The sequence below is a fragment of the Panthera uncia genome (assembly GCF_023721935.1).
Source record: "Panthera uncia isolate 11264 chromosome D3 unlocalized genomic scaffold, Puncia_PCG_1.0 HiC_scaffold_8, whole genome shotgun sequence".
Lineage (NCBI taxonomy): Eukaryota > Metazoa > Chordata > Mammalia > Carnivora > Felidae > Panthera > Panthera uncia.
In genome coordinates this window covers 2,939,794-2,956,104 of record NW_026057586.1, presented here as the reverse complement: position 1 = coordinate 2,956,104, position 16,311 = coordinate 2,939,794, and the positions used below count along the sequence as shown (strand labels likewise).

Sequence of the window (16,311 nt, the reverse complement as noted above, 5' to 3'; positions counted from 1 at the left end):
TCTCCTCGGTTCTCCCCAACTCTCCCCGACTCTCCCCGGTTCTCCCCGACTCTCCCCTACTCTCCCTGGCTCTCCCCCCGGTTCTCCCTGACTCTCCTCCACTCTCCCCAATTCTCCCCTACTCTCCTTGGTTCTCCCCTACTCTCCCCCGTTCTCCCTGACTCTCCCCTACTCTCCCCGGTTCTCCCCGACTCTCCTCACCAGGCTCAACCCGGCGGCAACACAGAAAACGGAAACAGCAATGAGAAAGTCCCTCCTGGAGCAGCACATGATGTCAAAGGACGCCCATGCAGCCGGGCGTTTGCGGACCTGAAGTCTGATATGTGAGCGCAAAAGCCAAGTGAAAAGGATGACAGATGGTCTCAATCAAATTAGCTGAAAGCAAACTCTCGCTGCTGCCCGAATTCAGAGTGCCTCAACAGAGAACCAGGGCACACGATCACTTCGATGCCGCGGATGACGTGCGAGGGGATGATCGTCAGAGACAGGCACACGCTGGCAGGCACATCAAGTCACAGCTCTCACTCGGCAAGACATCAACACGGGTCTTCGAGCAATTTAAGAACTTGCCCGCAGAGTTCTCAATTCCCCACTTCCTCATTCAGGAATGTGACAGTAAGATGACACATTTTGGCCCACATCCACCCCACGGTCACCAAGGAAAGAGCACTGACCGAGGTCGACAGGACGCCCCAGCCGCTGTCAACGTGGGAAGCACAGTACAGCCAGAGTGACCTCGGGTGCTGGCCGTCGCCTTACTGCCACTGTGTGTCCCCAGACGCCGTCCCTGATGGCTGTGCACGTCCCGGACCCAAGAGCAGGACAGACGCCCCACACACGCAGTTCTGAGAACACACAGCCAGCGTGGGAGCATCCCCACCGTCGAGTTCTGCCAACGGCCAACTACACATGCCTTGTTAGAACTGCTTTCCTCCCTCTGAGTTCGGCCCAGAAAAAACTCAACGTCTAAAGCAATTCTGTCACCCACTCCTTCTCCTTCTCGACCACCCAGTCGAGCCCCGCGAGAACCTCCTCTGACAATCACTTTGGTCGTGTGGAGTCTCCCATGTGTAACGGGATGGCAAGTTCGAGGCGATTCTAACGATGCCTACACAGGATAGCGAATGATGACGATGAACACGGCACCTGTATCTTCAAGCACTGAGTCATTACAGTACCTTTTTGTAGGTAAATCTTTTAGCTGCCGATTTTCTATCTAAAGTAGCAGGAAAAAAAAAAAAAAACCACACAGCACTTGTGCTCAGCTGACCTCATTTCCTTGAATTAAGTACACACACGCACTCACGGACACACACACGCTGTTCTCCCGTGCGTTTGGCCGCATCGTTTTCTTTTTACTTTTTAGGAACAGACCCCTTCCCTTTATGGTCAATGATAATGCCCAAGCTACTCCAAAATTCTGAGCTGATCCAAAGGTTATAAACTCCCTTGGAATTAAAGACTGCCTGGTGAGCAAAGAGCCCTGACAGTCTGACCTAGAAACGGACAGTGTGTGAGAAAGTAGACCCGAGCCAAAGGGAGAGAGGAACCTTCCGGAGGCCCGGGCAGACTCTACTCCAGATACCCCAGCATACCCGCCCACCTGTAAGGAGGAAAGGAGACGGGAAAGATTCTAGAGACTCTACCGAGAGTCAAGCACAGGAAGCACAAGACTTCTGTCACCACGTCTGCGTGTCCTTGGTGTATGTAATGGTTTTAAGCCCCAATAAGAGAGACCTGACTCAACCTCCATATTGTTCTACCTAGAATAATCTTTCTCTCGTCTTCGTGTTTTTTTCTAAAATCTGTATTATCAGATAATACAGACCGGCCACGAAGTGTGAAAACACAGGCAATTTATTATTTTATTCCTACTCCGCCATCAAAAGCACTCCTACGACATGGACAGAGGCGTCCAGCCCCCACGGCCACGCTGTGGAACGATTCCGGAACACGCAGCGTGTTTCCCACCTGAAGGGCTAGTGTGAGTCCCTCCGGGAAGTGACAATGACCATCGTCACATGACATCCTTCCTCTCCTGGCGGGGCCTCCAGACTGTTCATTTCCACACACACACACACACGCACACCATTCCGTCAAAACGCGCAGAGGGGAAAGGTCTCTGAGGATCCTCTTCCCTAACTTCCGAGAAGAGGCCTTAGGGCATCTCCTGACAGCAGCGTTTTCTGTGTGCACAGATCGCACGCGCTGAAAACCCGCGTCCCGCTGGCGGCCACAAACGTTGCACGCCGACACAGATGGGTCGCCCTTCCTTCGGGAGACTTGCTGCACCACCACCGCAGGTGATGCCCGGCGGTTCGTTCACCGAGGGCGCGTGTGCGGAAGGTGCGCGGCAGAGGCATCAGACCCCAAAATGCCACCCAAAACGCGCAGACGGACTCGGAGGGTAAGACAAGCCGGAGGGACCGTTCTGCACAAAGATGGATGAAAGATCCTAGACTCGTGACGCAAAACCCGGCCGGACGGCCCACGAGAGCAACGAGTGTCCAGCGACGGGTGCAGGACAGACACCCGAAGCTTTCGTCACTGGCACCTTCGGTCACGTGTCAGGAACGTGACCTGGGGGCGCGGCGCTCCTCCCTGGGCTGCCGCCGCAGGAGCACAGCCGCCCTGACGGGAGACACCAATACTGGGTTCGCCGTCGGACCGCGCCGGGCCTGCTGATGTCCTTCCGCTGCGTCACTCCGAGAGCCATACGTGAACACTCAACGAAGGGAAAGCAGCCAGCGAGGGCGCCGGAGGGGCCGCAAGGAAGGGATCCCGGGGAGGGCGCGGAGCAGGCCCAGAGAGGTGCGTGGAAGATTCAACGGGCCTTCGTGCGGGCTGGCCCTGCAGTTGTGACCGGAGCCCGAGGGGGCACCCAGCGGACAGGGCCGTGCAGGGGAGGAGCCTGGGGTGGGGGAGTGGGTCCCACAGGGCAGGGCCTTGCAGGGGAGGAACCCTGGGTTGGGGAGTGGGTCCCAGAGGGCAGGGCCTTGCAGGGAAGGAGCCCGAGGGGGTGGGGGGTCCCAGGGGGGGGGGCGGGGGGGGGGGGGGGCCGGGGGGGGGGGGGGGTCCCACAGGGCAGGGCCCTGCAGGAGAGCATGGGCCCTGCCCTGGGCATCCTGTCAAAGTGTGAGGCCACCACACAGACACCAGTCAAGGGACCCAGACGAACCGATCTCAGTACTTCCCTAACCTGGGAATCCATGGTTCTAAGAATGCACTTCCCGAGGAACTACAGCTAGTTTAAAACACTCCCCTTAGGAAACCCAAATCAGGGTCAACTTAAACACCCGAAAGCTGCTGACTGACACCTGACTACGTCTCAGGGCACACACTGCCAAGAGCAAGAAATCCGGGAAGGCGTGTGGTTTATGGACAACTTAGCATTTTTCGTATTTAAAAGATAAATATTTGAGGGTACCCGGGTGGTTCAGTTGAGCGTCCGACTCTTAATTTGGACTCAAGTCATGATCCTGGGATCGTGAGATCAAGCCCCACGTCAGGCTCGAGTGTGGAGCCTGCTTGGGATTCTCTCTCTCTCTCTCTGCCCCAAAAACCTTAAAACCATTTATTTTAAAAGTTTTAAGGGGCACCTGGGTGGCTCAGTCGGTTAAGCATCCAATTTCGGCTCAGGTCATGATCTCACGGTTCGTGGGTTTGAGCCCCGCGTCAGGCTCTGTGCTGACAGCTCAGAGCCTGGACCCTGTTTCAGATTCTGTGTCTCCCTCTTTCTCTGACCCTCCCCTGTTCATGCTCTCTCTCTCTCTGCCTCAAAAATAAACGTTAAAAAATTTTAATAAATAAATAAATAAATAAAATAAAAAAAAGAAATGGGGTTGCCACCAGGTCTGAAGGTCAACCAATATATTATTCTTCCATTTCATAGCAAATCACCTACAATGCTGGAAAACACCGCTGAGATTGTGAGAAGCTCGCGTAACTGAGATCTAAAATGCAAAAATGTGGGGCGCCTGGGTGGCTCAGTAGGTTAAGCGTCCAACTTCGGCTCAGGTCATGATCTCAAGGTTCGTGGGTTCGGGCCCCGCGTCGGGCTCTGTGCTGACAGTTCAGAGCCTGGAGCCTGCTTCGGATTCTGTGTCTCCCTCTCTCTCTGCCCCTCCCCCACTCACTGGCGCTTGCTCTCTCTCTCTCTCTTTCTCTCTCTCTCAAAAATAAACATTACATAAAAATTAAACGCTAAGCCACACAGTATCTGCGTTCTGTTCTACCACCTGGTACCAGAGGGCAAGTGCTCAGCTACACCCTGAGCTCAGAGCACCTGTGCCTGCAGGGAGGAGAATCGTGCACAGACACACGGTGCTCACTGGGCCCTGTAAGCACCTGGGCACGCAGTGTGTCTGTCTCAACGATCTCTGGGCACCCAGGCCGCTAGCTTCACTCTAGGAAGCTCACCAGAAGCACTGGCTCTGAGCACGCAGAAACAGATGTCAGCCTCCACCACGGACGCCACCGGCCACATCAGTGAGCCGTGGAACACGTTAGTTTTCTTCCTGAGCCAAAGGCACGGTCCGTCATTCCAAGATGGCTCCAGGGTGCCTGCGGATCTGGACGGGCTCCCAAGTCCCAGGGAAAACCAGGAACTTGGGGAGAGACCTACATTTGCCGGCCAGGCACCCACGACCACACAGACATGTCACACAGCAGACTCGGGGGGCATCACTGTTGAGCCAGCTGCCATGAAACCTGAACCACGCCCCCCCCCCCCATAAGTGCTTCCAGCTTCTGGGATTTGAGGGGCCAGATCTAAAAGGTCTTTTCTGTCGCTGGCCTACTTTAGTTACAGGTGCACGATGCGCAATTCAAAGACGGGCAATGAACGGACCAACAGAGCTCCGCACGGCTCTCTGAAAGCCCGGCTACGGGTGCTTGGTATCAAGTACTCAGATTCCCCAGTGTTAAGTGACAGCTACCTGCAGTTCACGATCAGGAACGAGGGCATCCTACCAGTGTGTTCGGCAGTCGTTCCTGATTACCCTTACGAGGAGGTGTACCCAGACACTGGCAGGAAAGGAAGACGGCCACTGAAGGCTTGTCTCTTCTGGAATCTCAGCACAAGCCCGTCCCCCAAACGTTACACGGTAGGTACCTTCATACTCTGCAGGGCTTTGCTCACTAATGCCAGTGAACTGATACGTATTTTTTAATTACGTACAGAAATAAAACTTAAAATAGTCACTTTCAGGGGCGCCTGGGTGGCTTAGTTGGTTAAACGTCTGACGTCGGCTCAGATCAAGATCTCACAGCTTGTGAGTTCGAGCCCCACGTCGGGCTCTGTGCTGACAGCTCAGAGCCTGGAGCCTGCCTCAGATTCTGTGTCTCCCCCTCTCTGGCCCTCTCTTGCTTATGCCCTGTCTCTCTCTGTCTCTCAATAATAAGCGTTAAAAAAAATTTTTTTTAACTAGTCACTTTAAATGAACAATCTTATCTTTTGAAAGAAAAGAGACAACGAACAGCTACTGATTTTTTGTTTCAAATGACAAAGGAAGGGGTGCCTGGCAGGCTCAGTCGGTAGAGCGTGTGACTCTTGATCTCGGGGGGGGGGGGGGGGGTGCGTGAGTTCAAGCCTCATGCTGGGCACAGGGCTTCCTTAAAAACTAAAACTAAAAATAAAATAAAAAGACAAAGGGCGTGAGGGGCATCAAGGCTGCCCGCCCCTGTCCAACTTCAGCATTTCCAACTTACATCACCAGGAGGGAAGCCCTGAAGGGGGAGGCAGGTAAATAATACCCACAGCACCAGACACGTACACCCTAGCGGGCAGGGCTGGGGGGGGGGGGGGGGGGGGGCGGGAGGGATGCACACACGTGCCCCGCCCTCTCTGTTCTGCGATCACAGCTGGGCAGGCAGCGTCCCCACCTCCTAAGGGGAGGCTCCCCCAGAGGCCGGCCCAGGACCTGGTGACAATGCTCACACGGGGGTTGGGAAGGGGCCCGCGCGTCTTACCTCTGTGCTCTAGTGCAGGGCCGTTGGCACCCCAGCTCTGGTAGAGGGAAGCAAAGTCCTTTGGAATGTACGTCTTAAAGATATTGAGGATGTCCAGGCGCTTCTCGTGGCCGTCGGACGCGGGCTCCTGCTTGCTGGTGTGCAGCGGGGGCTGGCCCGGCGAGGCCGCGGTCCCCCCGGGGCCCGCTCCACAGCTGGCCGGCGGCCGCAGCTCCTGGCCCGCCTTGGAGGGGGGCTCGCGGGGAGGTAGAGCGGGGGTCCCGTCGCCTTTCACGTGCAGCTGGCCCTGAGGCTGAGGGCCGAATTTGGCTTTCGGGGGGTCCGGGGCGCTGTGCTTATTTGGGGGACCGAGGCCGGCCCCCGCGGGGGGGATGCCGCACTTGTCCCCCGGCCTGCTGCCGGTGGGGGGCTGGGCGCCTGCCCGGGCGATGACTGAGGGCATCGGGGTGGCGCTTCGGCTGAAGCCACCGCCGCCCGCCGCGGGCCCCGGCCGGGGGCCGGCCTCCTGCCTGGGCTTGGGCAGGGGCAGCTGCATGGGGGCGCTGTGCTGCTCGGGGCCGTGGTGGCCAGGCCTGGCCTGTCGGTGCCCTTCGGGGCCGGCCACCCAAAGCGCACAGGGGCCCCCGGAGTGGCCGTCCTTGCTCTTAGGCAGGTGAGCGGCTTTCGTGGTCACGCCCAGGGGCGAGGAACCGCCTCTGGGCCCCGGCGCCCCTCCCGGTACCTGAGTGCGCGTGAACCGAGCGATGGGCAGGGGCTGGCACTCTTTGCCCCCGAGGGCAGGCGGGGGCCCCGTGCGTCCGCTCCGGGCAAGGAAAACCAAGTTGTTCCTGATGCTCTTGTAACCATTGGGAGGAATCCACTGGGGGGTCACGGAGCTGCAGCTGACCTTGTGCCAGATACGTTTGTGCATCCACAGGACCTCGGGGTAGTACGTCTTGTGGCTGCAGTAAGGGCACGGGTGCACGGCCAGCGCGGCCTGCAGGGAGGAGGCCAGCTCCTTACGGCCGGGGTCATCCCGGGTTGACCTGTCACTGAGGTCCAGCGGGGTCAGGTCTGCGGCCGGCCCCCTCCGTCCGCCCCCAGCGTGTTCCTTAGTGTGCAAGTCAGACAGCTTGTCCTTCGGGTGGTGAGCCGGGTCCTCGGACGAGAGCTGCGGATCTCCTTCTGGAAAAGTCTGGTCCGAAATCGAAGGGAAGTCTGCAGTGTCCCTGGGGATGGGGACCTCCCGCTTTGGGTGGAACGCTGGCATCTTTAAGTCCACAGAAAACCTCGGCTGCTCTGCTCTCTTGCAGGCATCTCTGCTCCTGTTTCCAAGTGCGGACACAGAAGCTGTGCTCCCCGCTCCGGGCTCACCGGTATGTGTCTCTGATGCCTTACTTCCAGGTGCGTGAGTCCGGTCTCCGTTGGAGAGCACAGTCGAAGCTACCTCTTCGGAAAAGCAGCAGCGGTGAGGCTTTCCCCCTGGAGGACCAAAATGTAAAACGTGAAGTTACCATCTCTCATCAGAACAGAACGAGAACACCCAGAGCAGCACGCTCAAAGGCCCTGTGGCCCTCACACACCGAGTGCACCGGTCCTCAGCAAGACTGCGTGGTTCTGGAGCCTGGCTGTGCCCCCTCCCCCACAGCGCCATCAAGAGTGGACCAAATGTAAGGGCCAAAGGACAGTGTGTGGGGTGGGGTTTCTTTTTTCATCTGATTACGTGACTCAATAGACTGTAAGCAGAAATAAAGTCTAGTTAGCTGTAACTACACAGTTACTAGTTAACAGAGGACAACTAGTTATATCAAAAAGCAAGAAATAACCACTCACTAATAGCACAAGGCTTCCCATGACTGTCAAAGAACTAACTGAAGGCACATTTAGGGATCCTGTGGGCTTAGGCAAAAAGACCCGGACAGACTGATATGCAGCCTGTGGTCAACACAGAGGCTGGGCCGGGACACCGCTCACTTTGCCCACGGGATCCCGTGGCTGCCTCAGAAATGTCTACGCTACGGGCTGACTTCAGACTGATCCAGAAAGGGTCCCTAGGACTCTCTCTCATAAGGTCCAATGTTCAAGTCCACAACCTTGACACCAGAAGCTTCCCTTCAGAGGCATGAGAAGGGAGGGTAAGTGAAGCTATCCGTCCCTGCCTTTCCCAGGACAGGTGTGTCCAAGAGAAGGAGGGCACCCGGGACGGGGACCCCGAGCTCTGCAGCTAGAGTTCCCACCTGCCATGCTCCTGCAAGAGAGACAAGCGGGGTGCGCGTGGACGCCCTGTCACCGGCAGGCCTGCCTCGTCCCCGGCCAGGCTGCACTGGGGATCACCACCAGCTGGGAGCTGGGCTCCGTGACCTTTGGACCCCAGGTGCTAACGCTTCTGCCGAGTCAGACTAGACCACAACCCAAGGCGACTCAATCCGCCTTGAGAAAAATTCCGTTTTACATTTGCAAGGATGACTTCGGACATACTGAAAGACGCAAGTCAACATTTGGAAGGTCCACCGATGTGTCTGGATGTCTTAAAACTTCCTGAAGTACAGAGGACAAATTCATCACGGACACACCACCAGAGGGATTTTATCTCCCTGGAGCCCCGTCACAGTGGAGGTGGGTTATGATGTCCGGTGTTCTAACAAGGGTTAGATACTGCTGGTCTTGGAGAAAGAATTTTTAGAGACTTACACATTCCAGTGGAATCTAGGGATCTGTTTGCAAAAATACATTCTTTAAACATTTTCTAAGACTCAGGAATCCCATCGAATGGGCATTAAAAAAAAAAAAAGTATTTCAAAGGGATCTTCACGGAAGCAGGAAGGCGCCCCTCACAGGACGCATTTTCACACAGCTCTGAAGGAGAACAGTACCAAATGTTCATTTTCAGTTAGGAGGTGGTGAGCCACTCTTAAGCCATTTTCAAGGATGACGTCCACATAAAAAACGTGACTGGCATGTCGTGATGTGCACAACGGGTGAGGGGGTAAGACCGAGCGGGGATAAGCATTCAGATTCCTGTCGGCTCCAAAATGCTAACCCTGAGGCCAAGTCGGGTATGTTACGTCCTGCTCGGAAGGGTGCCGAGCAGCCCTGGGAATCTCTGGACAAAAGGGCACTTGACGGGAGAGTAAACGTACGGAAACCCGGTGGCCTTGGTTCAATTCGCACTGATGCTCAGAATGCCACAATCACTTTCAAATTTTCAAAGAGAGAAATGCCGGGGGCTGGGGCCTCGTCTCTCCTGTGTGAAAGGAACACGGATTTATGAAAACACACGCCGAAGACCATTAGTCAAATTCCTAAGTTGAAACAGGAGGCCGATGCAAACTGACGCTGCACATCTGCGGGGGCTGCAAAGCACATCTGTTGAAGTCCCCGAACTTGACGCTCCCAGAAGGGACGATAAAACACCACGACCGAACCTCCAGAACCTCCGAGCAAGACACTAAAACACGAGGTGCACGTGACATGACACAGGTCGTCAAGGGTCATCAAAGCCATCGTGGGGGCGGGGGCAGAGCTGCTGTCACAGGAAGCCAGTCACGGAGCAAAGGAACTCCTTCCCGAAAGCCTTCCAACCGCAGGAGGGGGAGGGCAGTTCAGAATGGGGACACTGACCGTCTGAGGTCAAAGGAGGGGGCAGGAGAGCAGCCCAGGAGCCAGGTGATGCTTCGAACCAGGAGACCGTGGCCATGACCCCTGGAGCCCTTTTCTTAGGGAGGTTCCTCAGGTACAGGGCTGGGGACCCCCGGGTCACCGTGGAGAAGGCCCAGCCCGCTGCGACCTCTGTATCTACAGCTGCCCCCACCAAGCCAGTGGGGTCACTCGAGGCTGCCAAGCTTCAGGGCATCCAGACCAAAAGCAGGCACAGAGGGGCCGCCCCGGGGCCCCAGGGAAGCGGGACTCAGGTCTCTGCTCCCGGGTCCTTCAGTCCCATTTCCGACTTTACTCACGGGGGTTTCACCTAGAAGTGGACCTCCCACAGGCCACACCCACCGGGCATGAAGGGTGCCTGCACGTCCCCAGCCACCTGCTCCACGAGCCACACCTCCTCGGTGGGCAGCCTGCCCTGAGCACTTGATCAGGCTTAAACGGAGGGCGCTGCGTTCTGAGCTCCGGGCCTGATGTGCCTCCATAAACAGCTGCCTGTAACCTTGACCACCAGGCTAATAGTGTCTGCAGCTGAGAAACAGGCTCCGAGGGGTACCGCTGGTCTCCTGCCTGCGGGGGCTGCAGCTGTGACCTCCCGCCAGGGCACCCCGTCCCGGAGCACGGTCCTCGTGCAGAGTGGCCAGACCCGCACGGCCCCCAGGAAGCGCGCCTCAGTCCCCACCCCGCGTCCACATATCCAGTGCCACATGACGCAGTAATTCCTGCCACAGTCACACATGTGCACACGTGAACAGGTGGGTGCATGCAAAAACACGCCCATGCATGGGTGCACAACAGTGAACAGGTGTGTGCGTGTGAAAACAGGTGCATGAACGCGTGAGCACATGGGCGCACACAGCGAACAGGCGTGTGCGTGTGACAACAGGCGCGTGCACACGTGAGCACACCCATGTGGACGGACATGCACAGTCATCCTTCCATGGCCTGCTCTCTCCTGGGCCCAAAGATGTGTGTGGGCTACACGCGCCTTAAATTCCTCAGTTTCTTTCTAAATAGGACCCTCCTGGAAATGGCTTCAAAACTGCAGCACTAATTAGGTTTCTGAGGCCGTGACTCACGCCCCACATCTGTAGTTGCTCGGCTCACTGTGCGTGTGCACTCGCGCACACGCACGGACGCACACCTCCCTCGGAGACCCCCCGAAGCGACACCGTGTACACACACATACACACACACACGCACACGCGCACCCACGCTTAAACCGAGACACGCAGGAAGGACATCTGGTGAGAAAAATCACTCCCCTTTAACTTTCTCTAATTCTCTTCATCGTGGGAAGACATACAGAACAAAGAATTCACCACCCCGACCATCTTCCGTGCCCCCCTTCCACCTTTACGACCGATCTGGGTTTCACTGTGCAGCCCTGTTTCCATTTTATACCCATCTTTAAGGCACTTAATTCTTAGCGCCTATTCGGGCCTCTTTTCTCTTGCCCTCAATTAACAAACCCGCCCCTGAGAAGCAGGCCGGTGCATCGCTGCTTGGCCGAGGCAGGTGGGGCCCAGGAAACGGCCCCATGGAGCCGCGGGCCTGGGTCCTGTCCTCGCCCTGATGCAGGGGATGCTCGAGGGGGCCGCTGGCCGCGGGGCACCTGCGCTCCTGCACAACAGCCTCTCCAACTCACGCTCTGACGGGCTGCCGCTCACACTGCAAGCAAGGTGCTTGTCTGAGCCGGCTGCCCCTCGGCGCTTCGAGGAGGGACGCTCCTGTCTCCCCTTGTGCTGTGCTTCCTAACGGTCGTGATTTATTTCCGAGAATGACAGCTCTCATGTATGGAATCTCAAAAACGTAAAGGGCTCTCCTAGCCTCTCCGGATCCCCAGGGAGCGCCTGTAGGTCCTGCCCGGGGCTGGGGCTGGGGCCGGGGCTCGGCAGGAAAGGGCTGCCAGGGGAACCCACAGGAGGCCTGGAGCCGCCGACCCAGGTGCAGCCAAGTTCATCATCTCAGACGCGGAGCTCCCCCCCAGCAACAGGGAGCGAGAAGGCAAGGAACACAGCGGCAGATGCAAACACGGCCTTCAGTGCCGGCCTGGTCCCGCTCCAGGCTGAGAAGGAAAGGCGGGGGGGGGGGGGGGGGGGGGGGACTGTCTTCAAAGGTAAAACTTCCAAGCTATTAAAATTATATGGGAAGTCTGAGATCCATCACTGAGAATCTTTAAAAAGAAAAAAGTCGGTGATGCAACCCTAATTCGAAGGAGCCTTGGAAATACCAGTGCCCTTCGCCCCAAGCCCAGAAATGGCTGTGCTGGGATCACCACCAAGAGATCCTTCGACAACTGCGCTGTGGTCTCCAAGTCTTTATCACCACAATCTCCTTTCTAACAGATACATTCGAAAAGCTTGACTGATTCCTATTTTCTGCCGTTAGCCTCTGCAACGGATGCCGTCACCCCCACGGGACATCTGATTTACTCGGCCGAACACCTTTAGCACTCAGCATGCCTTCCGGCACCTTCCAGCTCAGCAGCACATGCTACCGGGGCCGTACCCACACCCTTCCTGCCCCAGCACGAAGGAGGAAAAGGCACCGCTGGATTCCCACCCGGCTCCCCTGCCAGGCTGCCTGCCGGGACCTGCGGGCCGCGAGAACCGGGCCCACCGTGCAGCCGTGCTCCCCGCAGGGAGGTGGTGCCCGCTGGGCGGCCCAGCTCCAGGGACAAGCGTCCACAGGGCAGGGAACAGCGTCTCCGTGCGACACGCTCGGCTCGACCACATCTGTAGACGAGCACGTTTCTGTCGAGGTCCTCAGCCCCCACGACAGAATGCAGCAGCGTGTTGGTGCCATATGCCCAGCACACCTGCCTCCGGATCCCTGAACGCCCCACCCCTGCGCGTCTGCGGGGCTCCAGTCACACAGAATAGCAGTGGAGGCGGTTTGCGGAAATACTGGCGTGATCAAAACACATCTTGCAACTGACCCGCCAAGAAAGATGAAAGTCTGCGTGCCTTGGTGTTTTCGTGTATAAAATTTACCCCAAGTTCGGTAAAAAAAAAAAAAAAAAAAAAAAAAAAAAAACACCCAGCACCATAAAAGCCCATGGAGTATATGGCATGATTCCGTCTGTGGAAAGGCTTACTATGCCGATTTTTCAAGGGACAGGGCGACGCCTGGGCCTGGCCTCTCCTGACAGTCTAGGGACAAGACGACACAAGGCCGGGCTGAGAACCCTGAGCAGGACTGTGAGCTGACTGGACGCCCCGGCCCGGGACCAACAAGGACAAAGGGCCTGATGGCGGCTGTGCTGCTACTGTTACTTTTATCAGCGGCCTCAATGAAGAAATGGGACGGAACGTGTTTATGATATCTAAGTCTGCCACTCAGCTAGGAAAGAGCCAAAATCTTCAACAAAAGAACAAAGATGCAAAAGTTTTCAACAAGATGGAAAAGCTGAAAACTAACAACATACAATCCCACGAGGAAGAACAGAAAGCACAGAAGTGAAAGGTCCGGCTTAAGAGCTGTGCTGTGAAAAAGACACCAGGGTCCTAGGGGACCACAAGCTCAGTGTGTCAGATCAAGGACAGCAACCTCAGGCCCAGCCTGGAAAGCAAGGACACAGAGGAGCACACATCTAGAAGAGCCCAGCCCCAGCTCGGAGCCAATGCTAAGAGGAACCAGATGAAGGGGAGCGTGTCCGAAACAGGCCTACAGGGGGAGGTTTCTGGAAACCAAGCAATGTGAGGAAGGACTGCAGGCTCTTGGACTGTTCTACCTAGAATCGAGGGCTGAGGCTGTACCGCCACAAACTCTGACATTCACTCAGTATGGAATGAGCGAGGCAACGATTTGTTCATCAAGGGCAGCGTTCTGTCTGCACGCTAGAATCATCTGGTAAGAAATTCCCAAGGCCAGTGCTCAGACCTAGAGCCAGGTTTTCAGGGGCGCAGCCCACACCATCAGCTTCTTCTACAAAAGCCTCTAGGTGATTCAAACGTGGCCCCGACTGAGGACAAACACCCCGGGGGTCACCCAGGACCTGGCCGCAGGGGAGGCCGGCGGGGAGAAAGCTGCGTGGGAGGAGCAGCCACGGCTCCCGGGGTGAGGCGAGCGGAGCCCCAAGTCAGCTCCCGGGAACCGCGTGGCCGCCCAGCCCACCTGGCCTCCACCTCTGAGGCTCAAAGAAGGGACCCAGTGACAGGTGACGGAAATGAGCCGCTCAGTCCTGTGCTTCCTCAGTGTCCTCATTTCCACGCAATTCCCCTTTCTGCACAGGTACGCCTACGATGTAATGCTTTGTCGCTGTGTAATTTATAACTAAAAATCGCACGTTACCGGGGCACCTGGGTGGGCTCGGTTGGGTGGGCGCCCGACCCTTGACTTGAGCTCAGGTCGTGATCTCACAGTGTGGGTTCGAGCCCTCTGTCGGGCTCTGTGCTGACAGCGCGGAGCCTGCTTGGGCTTCTCTCTCCCTCTGCCCCTCCCCCGCTCATTCTCTCTCCCTCTCTCTCTCTCTGTCTCTCTCTCTCCCTCTCTCTCTCTCTCTCTCTAGCACATTATTCTATCACCCAGGGGCTACCGTGCATCACTCAGTAGCGGCAGGGTGCTCAGGGCGGACGGGGTTTCTTGGCTGGGGGCTCCGCGTTCTTACGGGAGCCGTGTCTCTGGTCTCCAGTCCTCATGCAGAGCTCACTCGTGATGCAGGCCACCTCAGGTCGCTGTGTTCCCCACGTGACTCTGCCCGTTTGCCCTGCTTTTTGTTAAATTTATTTATTTATTTTGAGAGAGAGAGAGAGAGAGAGAGAGCATGCACGCACGTGCACTGGAGTGGACGAGGGGCAGGAGGGAAGGGAGCGAGGGAACGAGAATCCCAATCTCTCAGCACAGAGCCTGACACGGGGCTCGAACTCATGAACCATGAGATCATGCACTGAAGTCCAGAGCTGGACGCTTAGCCAACCGAGCCACCCGGCACCCCTGACCCCGTCCTACGTCCATTACTTTCCTATCTTCCCACTCTTTGGGTTCAAACAAACAACACAACAGAAGCTCCTCACGCAGCACAAGACAAGGAGCACAGTTCCTGACGGCGGGCGCCCCCTGGACCCCCTCAGCACACCGTTCAGAGTGAGGCAGCAGCCTGCCGTGCGCTGAGCGCCATCGGACCGCCTCTTACGGACTGACTCGCCCCCGTTATCAACGGACTTGTGACCAGTCCCCCCAGTGAGCCAGGCTGTGTGAACAGAGGACTCATTCGGGCACCGACGTGAGCACGTCTTACAGGACCGCTGCATCTGGAAACGTCTGCGACGGGGGCACAGGAGACAGGAGGACGGCTGGTCCGTCCACACGCGCTGTCGCTGCCCCACGTCTGCAGCCTTCCCCACAGGGCCACGTCGCCGGTGTCCAGGGCCCGCGCCCCGCTGCCCGCCAGCCAGGCTACCCTCGCGAACGGCACGGGGGTCCGCGGAGCAGCTGGCACGACCGGGAGACCGTGCGTGATCCCGGGCCAGCACCACCCAGCCTGGTCTCAGGGCGGCGGCCCTCGGGGCGTGGCCCCGAGCTTCTGAGAGCCTGGCCTGCCAGAGGGACGACTCACGTGTCCGTCGTCACCTGCACGGCCCCAGCCCACAGGCCGCGCCACCCACCCGGGCGCGTGGGTGTGGTGCTGTGGCCAGAGGGCCCGTGCTGAGCCCTCTGTGCTGGTGACCTGCCTGGCCGGCGTGTCTCGGGAGGCCAGTGCTGCTGCAGATGGGGAAGCCGAGGCAGGGAGCAGCTGGGGGCCGGCAGGCGTGGAGCCCGGACCCCAGCCCGTGCTGTGGTGCCCTGACGGTCCCTCTGTGCCCACAGCTCAGAGGCCTGACTCCCGGGCTGCGGGCACGGACGGCAAAGCTGGCAGGTGCGCCAGGCCTTCGGCCCACACGATGGAACCATGTGGTCAGGGACCTCGTGGCAGAGAGGAAGCAGGGGCTGGGCTTCGCACATGAGGACCGCGGCAAGTGTGGCCCCGGGGTGCGGACAGCGCCAAGTGCGGAGGGCTGTTCTCCGAGGGTCGCGGCAGGCAGCCCTCCTCCACCCCCGACTGCGGGGTTCCGGGCCGAGGGCCTGTCGGCTAACAAGCATACCGGGCGCTCTGGAACATTCCTCAGGGGCCAGGATTCCGGGGGCCCAGGTAAGGGCAGCGGCGGCCACACGTCGGCCACACCAGTGTCGCCCGGCAACCCTTTCCCACCACAGGCTCCCGGGCGGCTTCCAGACCCCCGGGCCCCAAGTTGAGAGGAAGGAAGATGGAGGGGACTCCCGCAGGTGGCCGGGCGGCCAGATAAAGGCAGACAGGAAGGCGACAGCACGTCCGCTCTGGCCTGGGCCCTGGGGCACGGAGCCCGAGGGCCCGGGGCGCAGGACGTCACCGGGGACAAGCACACAGACGGGGCCCCAGGGCGCAGCGTGGCCGGACGCAGAGGAAGGCCAGGGACGCTGAAGACGCAGGGCGGTGGCCCTTCCCCCAGTCACCTCCCAGCTGAGCCGCCGCCAAAACCAGTCCCATTCCAACGCGGAGTCGGCGGAGGCCTCGGAGAGGACCCGTGTGCTGCACAGAAGGCCTGTGGCCAGGCTCGGGTTGGCCCTTTGCTCCTTGACCCCACGAGACCGAGGGGTCGCGCAGAGGAGCAGAGGGCAAGGAGCACCAGGCTCCGGGGCAACACGGCTCCAGGCACACGGGCTCTCCAACCAGGAACCGGCACAGGG

General features: G+C 58.3%; 1 protein-coding gene across 1 annotated transcript in view; it reads right to left on the bottom strand.

The window, feature by feature from the left end:
• ZNF516 (zinc finger protein 516) overlaps positions 1 to 16,311 on the bottom strand; it is a 123,948-nt gene that overhangs the window by 13,662 nt on the left and 93,975 nt on the right. The window contains 1 exon segment of the mRNA XM_049619438.1: positions 5,971 to 7,431. Coding sequence (XP_049475395.1) covers positions 5,971 to 7,431 — 1,461 coding nt within the window.